This window comes from Limanda limanda, chromosome 14, assembly GCF_963576545.1.
Source record: "Limanda limanda chromosome 14, fLimLim1.1, whole genome shotgun sequence".
Lineage (NCBI taxonomy): Eukaryota > Metazoa > Chordata > Actinopteri > Pleuronectiformes > Pleuronectidae > Limanda > Limanda limanda.
This window is the reverse complement of record NC_083649.1, coordinates 5469119-5489234: the sequence shown is the minus strand read 5'-3', so window position 1 is coordinate 5489234 and position 20116 is coordinate 5469119. Positions and strand designations below refer to the sequence as shown.

The 20116-nt window shown below is 43.4% G+C and overlaps 1 protein-coding gene across 3 annotated transcripts in view; it reads left to right on the top strand.

Moving 5' to 3' along the window:
* cadm1a (cell adhesion molecule 1a) overlaps positions 1-20116 on the top strand; it is a 347324-nt gene that overhangs the window by 236037 nt on the left and 91171 nt on the right. For 2 of the 3 annotated variants that reach the window (XM_061085533.1, XM_061085531.1), the window contains exon 2: positions 7740-7757. The exons of the other annotated variant lie outside the window; for it this stretch is intronic. In XM_061085533.1, the coding sequence (XP_060941516.1) occupies positions 7740-7757 (18 nt within the window). The remainder of the gene's footprint in view (positions 1-7739; positions 7758-20116) is intronic. 3 annotated transcript variants of the gene reach the window in all.

The following is a 20116-nucleotide window of genomic DNA, read 5'->3' as shown; positions in this document are numbered from 1 at the left end:
ACCACAAATCCATTCCACTCATTTAAAATTAATGGCTGTGGACCTTCGCTGACCCCAGAGATAAGCCAGGCCAAGTCTTTTTCTTTAACGTACCTCCAGGAGCTGGTTTTCTTTCCTTATTAAACCGTCATCGAGTGGATGTAAATTCAGCCAAGAAATATCATGGTTCTTGCGATTGGAAAATTCTTACAATACAAATGAGTTTTCTTTTTTAACAATTCAGTAAAGACAGTTTTTGGCTCTGTGTGGTTGCATTTTGTTTTATTTTGCATTTAGCAAAAACCTAAGTACAGTGAGTTTCCCCTTCGACATCACTGACATCCTGAACCTTGCATAAAGACATATTTTCTTCATTGAGATGAGTTATTGACTTATGTCTGTGATATACTTTTTAAAATTTTGACTGTTCCACAAACTACTAACCCCAGATGCGAGTCAGATATCAAAACTGAGAAAGTCAATTTGATCTCTGTGACTTCAAACATGACTTTTGCCGGAGGCTAGTTTAAATTTTTTGGAAACTTCTGATCAGCTGGGATTTTCCCACACGTCCGTCTCCATCATGCATTACTCTGATTTCTTCAAAATAAATCAGTACAATTCATCTAGTGAGCCGCAGCTCTGTGGACGAGGTCGGTGATGAATGACCGGACTGGTTGATCTGGGCAGAAAAGCTGTGGTGACTCAGATAACCACTGTTGGCAATTCATCCAATTTCTAAAGGCTGCGTCCGGCAACTGGTTTCATTGATGTGTCAATGACTTCACTGAACTTCAATGACTTCACTGAACTTCAATGACTTCCCCAGTCACCATAGATCTAAGAGAACAACTTTGCTTGAACAGATTTGCAGCACGAATGTTTATGTGACAAACGTGCATAAATTATATGATGCAATCATCTCACAATGAAGACGATTTTCAGAGGAAAGTTTCCGACACTCACAAAGAGCTGCGGTTGAGCGAGCTGCCCTATATCTGTAATAGTGTTTGTCTAAAGTGCTCAGTCACTGTATATGTATTTTATTCTCACTCTCAAAGCCGCTGGATGGAAATTTTAATACAATTGCAGCTCTCGTGAAATTAAATTATCCACATTTGAGAGCCGGCATTTGTCTTACACACTGTTCAGCTGTGAGTGTACACAATCTACCGGCCGCTACTGTAAACACTCCAGAATGTGAAAATTCCACCGGTGCAAAGAGCCCTGGATTCATAATGTCACACTCTCACGGGCCTGAGCTGCATTATTGCTTTTACTCATTTTTTTTCTGGCTCCTCTAATCCACCGTGAAAAATGCAGGCCCTCGTCTGTTCAAAGCCACGAGACGCACAAGGCAGAGTATTCATCCACCACCCATGACGTGGTGAATGGTGAGAAGGGGTGAGGGATTTGGGAGGGTGGGGGGGGGGTGGTGTTGGGGGGACATTACCCTGGGCTCTTCCTTTTTCTCTCCCGCACCCTGAGGGACACAGACAGCGCTGGTGGAGGGAGGGAGGGAGGGAGGGAGGGAGGTTTCTCAGCCTTATCAGCGGGACAGCACCCAGCTCTCTAATCGCCGGGGCCCAGAGACAGCCGGAGGTAAAGGGAGAGTGGATGAGCGAGCAGCATCCAAGGAGAGGAGGAGAGAGGAAGGAAGGAAGGAGAGGAGAGGAGGAGAAGAAAAGGCAGTTTATTCCTCTTAGGTTACATCAAGTGACAGATGCTTTGCAGCTCGGCACACAACTGAGAAGACACAAGTGGAGATTCTGTCCCGTGGCACATTGTTGGCGATGAAATATAGAGACGGATGCAGCCCGCGTATCTTAGCAACAGCAGCCGGTTGCCACCTTGAACGCATCCTGAAGAGGAGGCGACAAGTGAAAAGCCCAAAAAGAGAAGATGGTGGCGGTCTGAGTCAAGATCAATTAACTGATCTTTTAATTGATGTTCTTTCATCTTTCCTTCGGTTAGTCTGAGACAGAAATGGAGTTCATTCAAATTCAACACATCACTGCACTTTGGATAAAAGACTGTGGATTGTGGATTGGACAAAATGATTGAAACATCCATTCATCAATTGTCTTTGATTGGGTTGTGGACTATAGGCAGAATATCCCAGACCTCCCTCCCTCTCTCTCTCCAGCATCTCTTTCCAGCTCCTCCTGTGGGATCCTGGTGTTCTCAGGTCAGATGGGATATGTTCTATAAGTTCTGGGGTCTCCCCCTGGTTCTCCCCCTGGGTCTCCCCACAGCTGGGTGTTCCTGTTAAACCTCCGATGAAAGGTGCCCAGGAGGGATCCTGATTAAAGGCCCAGACCACCTCCGGGTGTCCCAGCTCCTCACCCTATATCTCTAAGGCTTAGTCCAACCACCCAACTGAGAAAACTAATTCTGGCCACTTGTATTTGCGATCTCATTCTTTCTGTCACGACCAAAAGCTTCAGATACCCTCACAGTAGGTGAGAGTATATTTATTGGGTAGTTGGTTAAAACAGCAGATGTGCAAAACAAAGATGATGAATTACGAACCAACACGTCCAGTTCAATATCGTATATAATTTAAAAGCAGTGAAGGATGTCTGACAGTTTGCAATGTAATTTAGATCCATACGTCGATGTGGTCAATCCACCACCAAGCATCATATGTTTACATGAACCGCTTTGTGATCGAGGTTAATTATCGTCATGGTCCTTCTTGGTTTGGGGCCCGAGTGGAGGGAATCAGATTGTTTTGTTGGATCTGCAGTGTCAGATGTTTTATGTGTCAAGTGATTATTGAGCTTCAGTATGTGAGAGAGCAACACAGATAGATGCACGCTCGCCCAAAGAGCAGATTTCTCATAGTCAGACATTGGAAACGGAGCAGCTGTAAAATATGTGTGTTTTTCTTTGAATTTCTTTGAATTTCTTTGAATTTCTCAGAATTTTATCCTTTCAGTCGAATGATTAAATAATCTCATGCCACTTGTGATTGGGAAGTAGACAAGTCAGCGTAGGTCCGTTGGAAAAAGGCTTTTTCAGTACATGGGAAGGAGAAGTGGCCATTTTGAACTGTCTACATGTCCAAACATAGACAGCAGACATGACAGCTCCATCTTGATCATCCTTCCCTGGCTGATAGACATATTATCTTTATCTTTTGACAACTGTAAGAAATGGAGACGCGTTGTCCGTCTTTACAGTCTCAATTCAATCTAATACATTATTGAACTCTGAAGTGGACACAGAGACAGAAGCTTGCTGTCTCCATAAGGACACTTCTAGCAAAAGGCCAAGCAATCAAAATTACTACTTTGGGGAACCTTCTCGTCTTGGGGATAATAATACCAACGCGTATAAAATAGCAGAACCATTGTGGTCAAATTTACATAAAAGTCCACATCGACTGTCGTAATAACATTTTACTCCTGTGATTCCTCCTGAGTAGATTTTTAAACTGTTCATGAGGAAGACAAAGTAAAAATCACACTCCTCCAGCTGTGTTGTTTAGCAGGACACAATTAAAAAGCTTTTCCGAGAGTTTGTTATACTTCGAGGAAGTGCTACATCCCCCTAATGGTGGCAGAACCCAGGTATGGTGGTGACCCCCCAGCTCTTGGTGATGGAGCACGTAGCGTTCCATTCTCCACACTTGATTTACTGCCGTTACTGGTTCAAAAGAAAGACAACAGGATCGGTGCTATTGATAATTAGTTTTTAATGTGCCACACTCATCATGTCCAATTTCATGCCCCTTAGGCAGCTGATCACAGATTTAATCAACACATTATTCCTTGCTATACTTAAACTGACTGCTGGGAGGGCTCCTCTCTGTGTGTGCTGGTAGGAGTGTGTGTGTGTGTGGGGGTGTGGTGCTGGGAACAGTGGGTTAGCATGTGTTTGCGTGTTTACGGAGGAGCGAGCACGAGGAGTTGTCAGCATGTGCATCCATCCCAGCAACGTCCCTCTTTGAGAGACATTGAATGCACGTTCCAGGCCATTAACCAGACGCTGCGTTGGGAGAGGACGCGCCTGGAAGCTCGTGGTCGTGCTGTGGCGAAGGAAGCTAATGCTGTTACCGTGTTTCCTGCAGAAGAGGACGGTGTCCGGGCCTCCCTCACCTGAGGAATACAGATGGAAGCCGGGCTTTAAAGGCCTGGCTGTTTTTAGACCACTCTCATAACACCGGGGACATTTTAGTCTTTTTGTTACAGAGGTTGGTCCATTTTGTGTAAAAAGTGTTTTTCCTTGCTGCCGACCGTTACACAAAATGATTTGGTGGAACAGAATAAAACATTGGTACTGGTATTGTACTACTATGCTGGACAGTATTATTTTTATAACCTTAGTCAGTCGATTTGTCTGTATGCTTTCACCTTTTGTCCTGAGACAAAACACAAACCACCCGACTGCTCAGACTTTTATGTATTTTGTTTGGTGGAAATTCAAAGAAGAGATTGATTCCTTAGGATTTATATCTGTGATGTTTTGTCTTTTAAGATATGGTCAAAATATCCAATAAATTCAGAAATCTGACAGTGGGACCTTAGATTGTTGTCTTCATCAATGAGAAATGGTCAAACCAAACCAGTCAGATCAACAGACATGTTGCAAACAAGCCAGTGGTTTATTTGGAGGTAAAAACCAAATGTCAGTGCACCAGGAAATGTCTCCGATAATCCTTCACTCCACAGGACAACAGTGGCACCGCGGGTCAGAGTCCGACCGGTGAGCCGCTCGGTAAAACTCTGATGAATGTTTCCAAAGACGAGCTTTCACCTTTTGCCTTCGCTTATTCCGCAAAATGCTTTTTGGCTAAATTGGAGGTTTGCTTCTGATGCTGAGCTGCAGTTTTTGTGTTGAGTGCAAGTGTTAAATCCTTTTATTAAGAATAAAATGCAGTGAAAATTGTAATTTCAGTTTTGCTCATAACGTGCAAAGATATAGTTTTATACGACATACACTTTTATACGGTACCATTCCGTTGTGTTATGGTTTTGAAGAGTTTCAACAACTCTTGTTTTTGTTGATTGACTGAACTTCACATCGGTCTCGATCACAGCTCAACACAAAGAAACTCCCAGTTGTCGATCCACATTGAGTCCAGAGAAAGAGGCCGAAAATCAGACGACTGCAGCCAGAAAAAAAGAGGTGGCAGTGTTTATCTTGAACTACTTAGCTCCCTGGCTGTGAGTCAGAAGTGGAGAGAGACATTGGGAGGTAGCACCGAGGCCCTTATTAAATGCAGCTCAGGCCCTGGTGAAACCCTGGTTAATGTCCCTATCATCTCTGGAGTGGTCCAGCATCCAACTCCTGGTCCAAATGACTCATGTTTAATGCATCTCTGCAGTCCGTGTCATTTAACCTCACCCCTGGAGGTGGTGGGTCGGCGGTGGGGATGGCGCCGGCTCCCGCGAGACCCGTAAGGGGGGGGGGGGGCAAAGCAGCACTGCAGTTATTCTTCACCCGCTTCTCCATTTACTTAACATTGGGGAGAGCGGCCCCGTGTCTCGCCCGCTGCCGTGTAATCTCCCAGAAGCAAAACCTCCTCACACCGTGGCACTGCATGAACCCGACTCCGTGGGGGGGGGGGGGTCGGTGTTGACTGTACGACTCTCGGAGGCACTTTGCTTCCCGTGTGCTGCGTCTGAATGCTCAAGCAGGAGGAGAGAGAGAGGCGATGCTCTGAGACTTTAGCGGTTCTTCTAGTGAACGCTCCACATCTCCACAAGTCAAAGAGACGGGAGAGTTTTTTTGGAAATTGTTGCATATACGTGAATTTGCCGTGCTTATTAAAAAAGACTAAGCAGTTTGAAGATTAATGCAGTGACACTTCAAACAAAAAGCTATTTTTGTGTAAAGCACACCGACACCTTTAAGCTCACAGAGAAATACACGTCCAGGGATTTAGGGGAAAAAGCAAATAAGCAACGATTTCCGCAAAAGATGCATCGTTACCACAAAGAAAAGAGAAAAGAAGAGAACGAAATTCTTGTCGCTTGATTTCCACGCTTCATCTTCCTCTGATTTCCTCGGCCTCGCTCTCACTCGTCTTCTCCCTCTCTCACACACACACACACACCCACCCACCCACCCACCCACTCTCTCTCTCGCTCGCTCCGGATAATTGTAATTAGAATATCACCATGATTGAGAATTGGCAAAAGTTGAAGAGGGAAACAGGCTTTCTAATCAAAAGCTGCCTCATAGCTGGAATCCTGATGCTTACTTGGCTGAGCGGGGGTTCTTCTTCGACGGTGGGGGGGCTGAGCGGATGCCAGACTGTACGATGACGGCCAACGCTGCGCTGCCACTGCTGGAGCCCGTACAGAAATCCCAGCTGAGACTGATTCATCCAGCTTTTACGTATTGATTCATTCTCGAGATGCTGATATTCAGACTCTGAGTCTATATGTGTGTGAAAGGGCCAACGCTTACCATTAGTCATCAAGGAATACAATGAGTGACACTGGGAACCAATAGAAGTGTCAACATTTACATTAAATCAAGTAATTGCAAATGTACATTGTACTTTTACATGTTTTCTTTCCTTTTTTAACCTTTATTCACCAATTAGTTCATCTACATAGACACATATAGGGATATAGAAAGGTAGTAGGTAACAGTGTGTGGAGAAACAAACAAACAAAACATGATGTAAATAAATCACGATAGTAATAAAATATATAGAAAACAAATAACATAAAGCGAACAATATTTAAATAAAAACAATTCCTTGCCTGTGTGCGTTAAAGGGCCAACGCTTACCATTGGTCATCAAGGAATCCTATGAATGATACTGGGAACCAATACATGAGGTGTCAAGATTGATAAAAAAATTATAACTGTGGAATTACAACTGCAAATGTACCTGGAGATCCAGCAGAAGCAGAATTGCATTGTAGTTTTACATTTTTTATTTCCTTTTTGAACCTTTATTCACCAATTACTTCACATACATAGACACATATAGGGATATAGAAAGGTAGTAGGTAACAGTGTGTTTAGAAAGAGACAAACAAACAAATAACTTAAAGCGAACAAGATGTAAATAAAAGCAATTCCTTTCTCTAAGCGAGTTCCTTTTGGCTGCTGTAGCCACATCGTCTCGTTTCAAGTCACCAGCGTTTGTGTTACTTGAAGCTTGTTCTGCTGCTTTATCACCACACAGTTAATTTTACCATTTCCTTCATTACAGCAGCTAATTATCCGGCGACCATATAAAGTAGTTCTCGTTCTACTGAAGCTTTTATAGCTCTCTCCTTCTTTTAGCGACATTCTCCCTAATTCCACACATCATTCACGTGCTGTTCAGATCTGCTGGTTGCTTCAGCTCCAGAAATGAGCTTGTTTGTGTGTCTGTGGTGTTTCGGGAACTTTTTACTGCATGTACAGAATTGTCGTCTTTACTCTGGTATCTGCTTCCTTACCTTCAACTCAGCTTGTTGATAGGCTCCTCCTACCGAGCTGTAACCAATCAGATAGGGCTGTGGTGCAGGACGATGCTCGAGTCCCCAGCGGTGGCTGCAGATAATTGTTAAAGTGAAGATTAACGGCCGGGCCTGATAATTGGTGGACGCCTGATATACACACCCCGTGTATATACACCTTCCTTTGCTTTCTTACCTGTCTTATCCTGTGTTTTACAAGCATGCACCTCTATGCACTGGTAAATGGGGGCAATTAATTTTTAATGGGGCTTTGAATGCTAACCTCCCTTTCTGTTTTTTTTGTTTCCTCTCTCTCTCCTTCCTCCCTCTCCTCCCTCTACATCACAGGAGCTGCTCAGGACCCAGGTAAGACTTCCCCTCCTCTCCTCTCCACATCCTCTCGCCATATTCCAGCATCTCAAGCTTCTTTTCAAGATATGCTTCCTCTCAGCATCTCGAGTGTGTGTCTGTCTGTGTGTGGTGTGTGTGTGTGTGTGTTTGCTGCGTATGAGCAATCCTCAATCTCTCTCCATCTCAGTTTCACTCCGCCCTCCTCACATTTAGATTTCTGTCGGCCTCACTCAGTCTCCACAGTCCATTTCTTCCGAGTCCCGTGCAGCTGTCAGAGCTGCTGACTGATACGTCTTCAGTTGCTCACCGATGTTCTGAGCTGCCCCGGCTGCTGACTCCCGGTCTCCACTGCAGTTAACCACACGGCGCTCAGAAGGGAACTCAATGATCTGAGGAGTTTTATAGTCAAAAACGCTTTCTCCAAAGGGGAAAAAGAAACTAACCTTCTGTGTTGAAGTTCTTAGCACTAAGTCAATCTCTGTTCGCAGGCTGAAAGCTACTGATGTTTCTATGTTTATGCTTTGGTGCTTTTACATTTTATTGTTGCATCCTTTTAATCTTGAGGTCAAACCTTGAGATATGAATGCTGCCTTTTTAAAGCAAGATCCTAAAGGAGTTATGCTCATGTTCAAGTTCATCCTTTTAATTCATTACAGGCTCTAACACATCACTTTCAGCTGCAGCTCCTCTTTTCAGCCTCTGTCTGAATCACATGGTTTTAGCTCCTGTTTCTATAAGAAAATATCAATTTGTTCCCTATTTTAAAGGAGGCATATTATCCTCATATTGAGGTTTATAATTCAATGTCCTCATACGGTCTGATGCTGCAGCTCCTCTCTTCAGCCTCTGTCTGAATCACATGGTTTTAGCTCCTGTTTCATTCAGAAAATGAAAGAGGTATATTTCATCCAAACTTCTTCTTCCAGCCTTTTTGAAAAAGGCCAGACAATGTCCCAGATGAGCCCAGATGAGAATACAGGAAAAAAGGTCCAGAAGTGATTGAGTGGACCCGTTGATAACGTTTATAATAACCGACGGATGAAGAAAAGGAGCCAGAGACGTAGAAGATGAGAACACAAACTATGAAAGATGAGGAGATTCCAGAGGTTTCGGCTGCTGTCGTTGTGATTTAGAATTAAAAGCAATGAGTTTTCCACAGCAGAATTGTAACCTCACGCCTCCTGCACGAATTACCCACAAGCCACTTCTCGCCTGAATGTTACAGACAATCAGCTGCTGTGTTCTCACTCTATAAGGCTCCTGAAAATGTCCGCACTTAGTTCTTGTCTTAAAACGACTTTGGAAAGAAAAACTGAAAAATGTCTCCTTCAAGGCGTCTCATCAAAATTATCATTCATGCTGCAAACACGGAGCAGAACTATTATCTATATAAGTTGCTCTGGACATTGTGCAAATTCTTTTGTCATTGTCTCTTTCACAGTGTCAACGCAGCTGCAGCATCGTGACACACATCCTGTCAAATTCAATAGTTTCCAAAAACAGTTAAACAAGAACGTTGAAAGTCAAAGAAATGTTGTAGAATGTCTGTTTTATGAGTAAATTTAGACACAAACTTTACAAGTAGAAAGATGAATCAAGCCGCTCTTCCTGTGCTAAACGCCCCCCCCCTCTCCCTCGCTCCTGTCTCTCCTCAACCAAGCCTTTTAATCCAATTAGCAGAGCCTGCGACAGTTATTTATATGTACATGAATTAGAATTGAACAGCAAGACATCTTCCCATGGGGCTGATTGGACGGAGCCCAGTCCTTCACAGGCCGGCGCTGCTGCCACGGAGCAGTGGTGGTCCAGGCAGCTGATTGCCAACAAAGCGGCAACAGACAAAACTGACACACACTCACACTGCCAAAGGAAATCATCATCTCATTCGATTCTTAATGGAGAACTTAAACCCCCTGCAACACCTTGACTTTTTAAAAAATCCTCGAGAAATATTCACCTTATTCAAATAATGACTTGTCTCCTCAGCGGTCAGGTCCATCATCCATCTCTGTTTCTGTCCCAGTTCATTGTGTTGCACTGAAACGCAGCCAAACGTGAGTGGGAGAAGCCAAATCAGGTTCTCTCACCCTTTTGAACTGTTTGCCAGAGTTTCCACTTCTTCACAGACGTGGAAGACAAAAAAAAACATGTCAGAACATTGGCAGCAGACAACCCTGAAAGGTTTTAAATTCCAATATATTAGAAATTCATTTTTAAAGAAAACACCGAAGGTTGGATTCATTATCGAGTCCACTCATGCATTTTTCATGAATTTACATGTGTTAGTCTGCAAAGTCACTTTTAACGTTTCATAAGTAAATTACACACTTTAGGGTTAATTATGAGGCAATTAAATAACTCGACAGAAGTTCTAGACGGCTTCTTTTGACTTGAATAAATGAAAATCCACTGCAGCGGTTGCCTTTTGATTAGTCTTGCCAAGTGGTTTCCAAATTAACAATAAATAGAACTGAAATGAAAAGCAACACCAGAATATGAAGTCAACAGATAGAGCTTGATTTTCCAGGGCCTCTGTTTATTTTGAGAATGTGCAGCTGAAGTTAGTTCTGCACCTGTAGTGATGAAGAGAAGTAACAGAACAGAGTATTTGCAGATATTGCTAAGATGAGAAGATGTAGACGAGTGAAACTAAAAGTAAAAAGCATCAGAAAGTGGCTCTTTGGAAAAGTGACAGTGATAGATTTTTAAAACATCGATCTTCTTAATTCAATCGTTGATTTGGTGTTGGAGAGCTTCTCGATGTCCGACCAGACCAAAGAGGTGACGATTATTGTCAATAGAAGTTAATTAAAGATTAATTATTATGATAACTCCTACAGGAGGATCAACTGGAGCCCACAAGTCTGACTTTAGATCCCTGATGCTGCAGGAGGCTGATCCAGCTCTACCCGATGATGAACAGTTGGATTCACATTAATATGAACTGTATCAAGCATTCATTTAGCCCTGAGGCCTCGTGTAGAAACATATGTGTTATGTTTTCATATTTCTCTATTAGATTCACACATTTTTACTTATTTACTTCCAATAGATGCAATTAAATTTGATTTACTTTACTTTATTATTCAGGAATATTTATATTTCAAGTAATTTGGATACAGCTTTAGATTGTACAAAGATGGACGACGTGTCTTGACTGCCCACCATTATACAAGTATTATGCTTAGCTATCCCAGAGTGTTCAGAGTAGTGATCGTGCTTGATGCATCCGCTCGACCAATCCTGAATCATTTTCAATGCAATCATGAAGTTCCCGCCCCCTTTTATTGAGCATCCAATAAGAAATGAAAACCAAAATTACAGACACGAACACATCAATGGGAAAATAAACTACCTAAAATGGCATATGTCTAACTGTTAACATGGATGAGGCACAGTTTAGGACCTGTATTGTAGCCAGCCACCAGGGGGCGAGCAAGATAACTCCGCCTTTACGTTTCCAGCCTTTTCTTCACTAAAGGTTTTAAAAATGTTCTCAAAGAACAAGCTAAACATTTCTTCTGGTGAAACGCCAGCGAGCCTCCTCAGTTGACCTGCCACCGAAGACGAGACTGGTCTTCTCCCGTGTAGGTGACTCGTGTTTGTTCAATGTGCCAATCAATAGGGAGGAAGGTGCGAGAGGATGGAGGTGGGATGAAGGACGCAGCAGTTAAACCCAAGGAGTCTTATCCATGTGTGCACAGAGCGGCTCTTTAAACACACACACACACACAGACACACACCCACGTGCATGCATGTGTGTGTTCTGCAGATACACGCCCGGCGAGTGCTGCTCAGATTAACGACTGAATCAATCACACGCACACAGTGTTTGCTTGTCGTCCCGTATGCTTCTTCTTTCATAACACAGGTCCAATTTCCCAAGCTACTGAAGCTCAATCAGCGTTTCCTCAGAATATGTATTCAGCAAGGTCGTCTCTCACTGCACCCAGAAACATTCCCCCCCCCCACAGGATGTGTCTTTCTTATTGCAACGCCAATACTCCCCCAGTCCAGTGCATCGCAATCTACATTTTTCCAATACGCGAGCTGCTCGGAGCCGCACAGAGAGCTGAGGATGCAGCTCGTCCATCAAACCCCCCCCCCCTTGTTCTGGCTTAATTTGACACCTGTTGACTCAGGTTGAATGTTTTGAATCGTGTTACACTTTTTTTTCAAAAATAGATCATATTATTATTTTTAAAATCCTCTTTCCAAAGTAGGAAAGTAGAAATATCCAACTTAAGAACTCCATATTTCACTGTAAGACAACTATGAGGCAACTGCAAAGCATTTAAACATCACGATTGAAATTAAAGTAAACAGCGAGCAGAGGTTGTGCTCCTGCTCTGAGGGTAGAAACATAAAGAGACTTCTCACAACTGCATCTGCTCTGAATTGGCAAAATATACACAATACGAGTAATTGATATAGCAGCAGAAGAATCTGTGCAATCATTTAAATGTACTGTATATTTGTATTTATTTTGGTAGTACTTGTTTACCCTGTCTGTGGGAGTAACACTGGACCTGAGCTTATTACCAGTAAACGTTTAAATCCTGAAAACAGGCCACAAATATTTAATTTGTTCCAATCAAAACACGTTGGCCAAACTCAAGAGCTAAAGAGCTAAAACCATGTGTTTGAGACAGAGGCTGAAAAGAGGAGATGCAGCGATGTTCGGTTTGGGATCATTAGAGAATAGAGCATAACACTTATTAAAAGGATAAACCTGAATATGAGCAGAATATGTCTCCTTTAAATCAGGAACAGATCAAAAATCTAATCAAAACCTGAGTTGTATTTGAGTTTTTTAATGGCTACAGGATGAAATTCTCCATGTTAATGAAGACACATTTGAACCACTTCAACATTGTGACTCAATGTTATTTTGACAGCAACATATACAAAAGGTAGAAGAAGAAAAATCCAACTTTGGATACTGATACAATAACAAAATCTTCAATATCAACAGAATCCTTAAAATATCCCCCCGGTTAAATTAAATAAAAATAAAACCAAGGTGCAGATACAACATATTGACTTAATTTCACACAGCCTATGAAAGTAAGATGTTTGATACTTGGTGTTGGATATTTTTACACAAACAAATTACAGTTAGATTATCTTCTGTCCTAATTACTACAAATTACTGATTGTCACTGGTTAAGTTAATCTAGGAAATGATTCCAAAACATCTGCGTTCACAAAGGTCTTTAACTCCCAGTATATTATTCCTGACAACATTCACTTTGACTTTAGATGCTAACTCCCTCTCACTGTGTCTCCTCCAGTCAGAGCGCTGTCCCTCGGGCGTCCTGCTCTCCAGGCAGAGTGCGGTTACGATACGATGTGGTGAACTCGGAGCATTATAATAAAAATCTAAATGGTTGAACTTTGACCGCGGACACGTCTCGATCATTAAGGAGAATGGCGCAGCTGTTAGACCTGCTTCTCCTCCTATAATTAATCTGACATAACGCTGGCGTCTGCTTGGAGTAATTATCTTTGACTTTTGCAGATAAATAGATTTTTGTCTTGCTGCTCACGGATCGCCACCTGAGGAGACATACAAATAATTAATCTGAGATTCAGCCACGTGAGGAAAGTGGTGACCTCTTCACTGACTCTGTCACCAGCTTCAACCCACTGACATCCACTCTTACATCATTTATAATATAAGAACATGTCCTAATAGTGTCCTCCTCTTGTTGAATGGAACAAAGATTATAAATTATGATAAAATCAGGTTCAGATATCGATTCCTTTACTAACAAACATAATAATCTCTAATTCCTCAACAGAGGGTCACACTAGGTCCATTTTAATGATGATTAAATAATTTGTCTTAATTAAACCATCACGAAATAATAAGTGTAGTCATGCATGTAGGTGTTCAGCATTAAACGCCGTCACCAGGAGTGCGGCAGTAAACTGCAACACTTTTCCATCTTATAACCTCAGAACTGTCAGACCTTAAAAGTTTATTTCCTCCAAACCGACGACAATAAAAGAAAGAGGTCGGCTTTGTTCCCAGAAGTTCCTGAAGGAGACGTATACGATGCTCTTTTTTTCAACTGTTCCTTCCTCTATTACGTTTTATAGATGTTTTTTTGCGAATGTAGAAGTTAAACAAAGTTAAAGCTGCAAGTGGTTTATCTTTACAGGCAGCACAGCTGAGACCAAGTGTTTCAGACAGAGGCTGAAAAGAGGAGCTGCAGCAACAGACAGTTTGAGGACATTGAAATAAAAACCTCAATATGAGGATAATATGCCTCATTTAAAATAAAGAAACAAGCAGAGAGAGATTAGAATTTGAATAAAGTTGTGTTAACCTGAAAACCCGTTTATAATCTTATATCACAGCTGTTATTTTCCCTTCTCACTCTGGTATTTATATGATTTGAGGACACAAACTGAGACGTAACAGGACAGACTCCCCACAGAGTCGTGTAGTCGTGGATCCAGGTTGGTGGAGGCTCCTCAGTGGAGTTTCATGAGCTATTTGTTCCCTAATGGAACAAGTGGAACTAGAGCAGCGAAACCCTCGAGAGGAAACACAGGTTTTAGCGAATGTGCTTAGAAAAGAGTCGCAAACTAAAGTTGTAGTGATGGAGAATTGACTCGTCCTCTCGGCCGCCTGCTGCCAGCAACTAGAGACAAAATCAGAAAACCCAACAGAGCTCATCACAGTGTTTCTGCTTCCTGCTGCATGTTCCCTTTACTACACCGACTTCGACGCTCGGCCTGAATTCAACTTTCATTTCCGGACCTGCAGCATGTTTTTACTCTTTAATAATAACAACGAAATTAATGATTTCATTACATTTAATGTGAAGGCGTTATTAGAGGCTTATTTAGCCCATGTATTGGTTCTAATTCCACAGTGAGGGCAGCATAAATTCAGTTTTAACCTCCTGACCGGTGTTGATTGTATATTGAGGCTGCATCAAAGCTCAGATGTTATAGTTTCAAAATTATGTTTTAAAACTAAAATCGATTTCTGTCCATATCTTGAAAGTAATTCCCATCCACACTTTCACACCTGGAAATGCTTTTATTATGAATATTCATGACTATTCATATGCACACCAGTATTAACAGGAAGCAGAATAAGTACGTGTTGAGCACCAATCAGATGAATGCATGTGTGTGCATCATAATTTCCCAAACTCTCAATTTCTGCAAACACATACCCTGACGTTTTCTAAAGCTGGTTCAGCAATTTCCAACTTTCTCCGTTTGTAGACACTCACAAACTCGTACAAACGCCCGACCTCAACATAACACTGATGCATTTTAATACTAAAACATTGTTATATGGACGTGGCCTGAATACCGCAGCTCTTTTTGGTTTTGCATATGAAAAGTTTTGATGCCAGACTTGAAGATTCCAACCCCGCCGTCGCCCTCGGTTCCAGGTTTTGATGTAAACCCAACACAAGGTTTCGTCAGCGAACATAATAGCGTGTAAATAAATATTGGTGTCTGTGGACCAGCGACGCCCCCCCCCCCTGACATTCTTCCCTCGCTCACTAACACCGTCTCTCGAGAACGCCAAATGTCAGTTTTTAACCAATGTGTCTGGAATTATATGAAACAGCTGCTGCACAGAAATACGATGGGTTTATTACAGACCGCTGCCGTGTGCCGTTAGGAGCCTGCACTGTATTTTATTATTTGGCAGCCGCCTGAATTTGTAAAGCGTGGCTGTACCGCAGCAGGTCGGCCTGAGGAGAAGCAACCAAATGTCACTGAAGCCTCTTCTCTTTGCGGTCTGGGATATTTCCTCCGAGCCGTGCTCTGCAATCAGAGCTGTGATTCATGCATGACTCCACGCTGGACGAGCTGGAGGTTCAGTGAAGTTCACAGAAAACAAACATCTATCGCCTGTGACTCGGAGTCTGACCAGTTCACTGCAGATGCGTATTTAAAAACTGATTCACGCGTATGTATTGTGTCGTATACACCGTAATGAGGTTTGAATGCTTGGCAACAAGTTGTTTTTGTAGCGGTTGAAACTTAAAATGTGCGTGTGTGTCCAGAAGCCAGTTGAAGATGTTTAACTTGAGATCCAGTAGCTCAGGAGCTGGTGGAGACAGCAACCTCAGACTCCCTCCTCCTCCTCCTCCTCCTCCTCCTCCTCCTCCTCCTCCTCCTCCTCCTCCTCCTCCTCCTCCTCCTCCTCCTCCTCCTCCTCCTCCACTGAACCACTGCTGTTCTACGCCTGGATCCCACCTCATGGGCAGCCTCTCTCTAAAGTGAAATCCACAGTGGCTTGGAGTGCACTTGAAAACAACTTTTGTCCACACTAGTTTCAGGTATTACTCAGGCTGCAGGAAGCAGTTTGTGCGCCTGCTGTAAAGTTTCACCTAAGTGCTGCAGTGTGTAGTGTGTAGTGTGTAGTGTGTAGTGACTCCACCACTGCTCACGACCCAATCTGGTGTGAAGTCAAGGGACAGGAATGTGCCTCCTTCATCGCTAATGGTGCATTTTGGTGAACGCCATCAACTCATGGAGTCAAAAGTTTTCAATTTTATCACCCGGGGACGTTTTTCCTCAAACAGCAAAGTGCAAACCAAAGTCTATCTTCAATCTATCTACATTATAAGTATGTGTTGATTTACAACACGTGGAATGTGTGCCGCACCAATCAGCCTGATATTGGATCCGATTTACTCCTGAAGATTCGGGGAGAATCGTTTTAAGTCTGATTTGAACAGATTATCAGGTCAAATGATCCTGAATGTGACAGGCATCATCTTAAAAGCTTAAAATCTTAAATCTTACAAACTAAATCAGAGCCTTGCCTTGTCTGGTGTGTGTCTGTTACCACAATCAAGAGATTAAACATCTGTCTCTGAGTCTGTGGTCTTAGTCCACGTTTTAAAAATCAGTTAAAAGTTGATCAGAACTTAAAAACTACATTTTTGATGAATGTATTCAGTCATACTTTTGAATAAACAGACCGCCTGTGGGTTATTCTTGGCTCGTGACACGTTGTGTATTTGACAGGTAGATTTCACCGCTGCACAACTTCGTCGAGCGCCTCCTCAGAAAGACTCTGTGTCATCAGTAGTTTGTCGCTCGCCGTGGCCCCGGAGGAGAACCCCCCCCGCCTGGCCCAGCGTGTGTCAGGAGATGATATCCCCTCTCCACTTCCTCCCGCTCCTCTGCAGCTGCCTGACTCGACATAATATCCACAAGAGCTGCTCCACATTTAAAATGGCTGAGTCAGGATGCAGAGTACACACTGTTATCCAGCTGCACTCTGTCTTGTTTAAGAGTCGACTTCTGCACAGTTAGAACATTGTCCCATAAACAGTTATGCAGTTATCCAGGAGGAAAGGGCGTCAGGGTTCAGCTCGGGCCGCAGCTTTCTGTGCAAACCCAACCGAGCCTGGGAGGAAATCTGCAGAGCCCGACCCAAACAACCTGACCCAGTCCCAGGTTTCCCCCAATTACAGGGATACAAAATATATATTCATATATTGCATTAAAAAAAATGTAGTAGATAGTTCAACGAGGTCGAATCTGAAGATCCAGCTTGACATCTGGACCCGGCGGGCTCAGGTTGTGGACCCTCGCTTTAAAAAAGCTACGTGAAAAATACCTCAGATGATTTATAATAATACTGTAAAAAACCTTTACTGTTACAAATACTTACAAAAGAAACTTTCAGATATGTTTTTCTTTGTATTCCTACATAGAATGTTATGTTATTGACATTGGAGACCACTGAGCAGTTGAACAATTCTGTCAAAAAACTTTAATTCCCTGTTATACTAGTTTTTTGATTGCTACTGTAAATTCATTGCTAATATTTTTATCGTATTTTATGATATTTATTCTTAATTTAGGGTGACATTTTGAAATAATAGAGTACAGTTATGCAACTTGTTTTCGATGCAGTTCACTGGAGGTCATGTTGTTATTTTTTTAGAATGGAATGGCCTCTGATCCCGATGCCAGGACACAGTTGCAACTCATATCACATAATTTACCTGAAAAAATACAATTAATAAATTGAAAGTTATAGATTGTATTTGTCCTTTCAACACATCTCAGTCATCGTTCTGTTCAACAAGCACAAAGTTCACAGATTATTGAAAAGTTGAAATCATATCGGTGCTGAAAGGAGACACTTGTGACGGTGGACATGATGAAGGACAGACGGACGCTGTTGTGTCCTCTGTGTCTCCCTCCCTCCGCTGAGCCACGTGTCCTCCACTGACCCACTCGACCCCGGGGACGGCTCTAAGCTCCTCTTCCTCCTCTCATCACCCTCCCTCCCTCTCTCCTCTTCCTCCCTCTCCTCTCCCTCCCTCCCTCTCTCCTCTTCCTCCCTCTCATCTCCATTCCCTCCCTCTCTGCTCTCTCCTCTCCCTTCCTCCCTCCCTCCCTCTCTCCTCTTCCTCCCTCTCTCTTCTTCCTCCCTCTCTCCTCTTCCTTCATTTTTCTCTCCTCTCCCTCCCTCCCTCTCTCCTCTTCCTCCCTCTCATCTCCATCCCTCCCTCTCTACTCTCCTTCTCTCCTCTCCCTCCCTCCCTCTCCTCTCTTCTCTCCTCATCCTCCCTCTCTCATCTTCCTCCCTCTCTCCTCTCCCTTCTTTTTCTCTCCTCTTCCTCCCTCTCTCTTCTGCCTCTCTCTCTCCTCTCCCTTCCTTTTTCTCTCCTCTCCCTCCTCTCCCTCCCTCTCTCTCTCCTCTTCCTCTCTCTCATCTCCATCCCTCTCTCCTCCCCCTCCCTATCTCCTCTCCCTCCTTCTCTCCTCTTCCTCCGTCTCTCCACTTCCTCTCTCTCCTCTCCCTCCCTCTCTCCTCTTCCTCTCTCCTCTTCCTCCCTCTCCCTTCCTCTACCTCCTCTTCCTCTCTCTCTCCCTCCATCCCTCTCTCTCTCCTCTCCCTCCCTACATCTCTCCATCCTCCCGCTCTGTCTTTCTTCCCTGAACGATATTTCCAAAGGACTAAGCCTCCACCACAGCTGCCTCTCTGACGCATTAATCACTCGGTCGCCGCCCCCTTTTGCTCCTGCACGCACGTACGCTCTCGCTCGCCCGCCGCTCACACTCGTGGATCACCTGGTTTGACTCACATAAGTAGAGGCATGTAGCACCACTGTGGGATATGAACAGTGCACACAACATGAGCAAGTGGAAATGCTGAAAACACACAAACACACACAAAGCATCCACCCACCACTTATGTGACTCTATACAACGCCGACTCCCTCCCTCCCTCCTCCCTCTCCCCTCCCTCCCTCCCTCTCCATCCAGCCATGGCTCCCACATGACCCTCCATTTTCCTGATCATTAGCGACACCAACCAGCAGCCACGTTCCCTCCATCCCTCCCTCCTACCCCGTCCTGCCTCCCTCGCCGCTCCTCTGTTTACTTCTTGATTTCTTTATTTGAATCCAGAACAATACCCCCCCCCCCCCCCCCCCTCGCTCTCCTCCGAGCATGAAAGGCTCAGGAGGAAGGAGCGTTAGCGAGAGGAAGAGGAACAGAGGAATGCCTGTTTTGGATGGTAATCTGTAGGAAGTCGTATGTAGAATGATGCACCGGGTTTATGTAACTGCCCTGGAGGAGACGGGTGGAGGAGGTGAAACAAACTGGGAGTGAAATCAAACTTTCTGAGTCCACGTCGTCCGTGGTTACACTGATATGAGCTCCAGTTGGTTAGAAAAACAATATATTTACAAAACTAAACATTTACATCTTGTAATAATACTGATTTTACTTGTGTTAGTATCAGAAACCATATCTGTCCATACTAATACGCCTGAATACATATCACATGACCATTTATTCACACTGACGAGGAACAGAAATTAAGAAAATGTAAGACAGTAGATTTATTTTCTTGACCTGGAGATTAATTCAAGCCGCGACCGAAAGTAAAGGCTACAAACGCTTTGAATTCCCCGCTGGTAGTCGGGTCGTGACCCCCATCAGGAGGTCATCGTGGGTACCTGTCTCATCTTGATCCCCCCCTGGTGGCTGGTTGCAGTATAGATCTTATAGCATGCCTTCTTCAAGTTAGTGGAACGTAGGCCGGGCTAAATAGTCAGAGAACTTAAATTCCCAAGATACTTTCTTTTTTTTTAGGTAGTTGTTATCACACTGATGGTCGCTGGTCATTGTTTTGGTTTAAAATAGTGAAGTGGAGATGAATCTTGACCCTGAAGTTTAACAAATGAAAATAAACGGTTGTAGTAATGAGGCGTAACCATGGTGATGGTAAAGGATAAAAGATGTTTTTTAAACAAACCTGTATCAGAGTAGATTCAGCCTTAAACCTCGCTCTTGAAACACCTACAGCCACGTTTATAAATATTAATTTCCTACTCCTGTGGTGATGAACCCACAGAGAA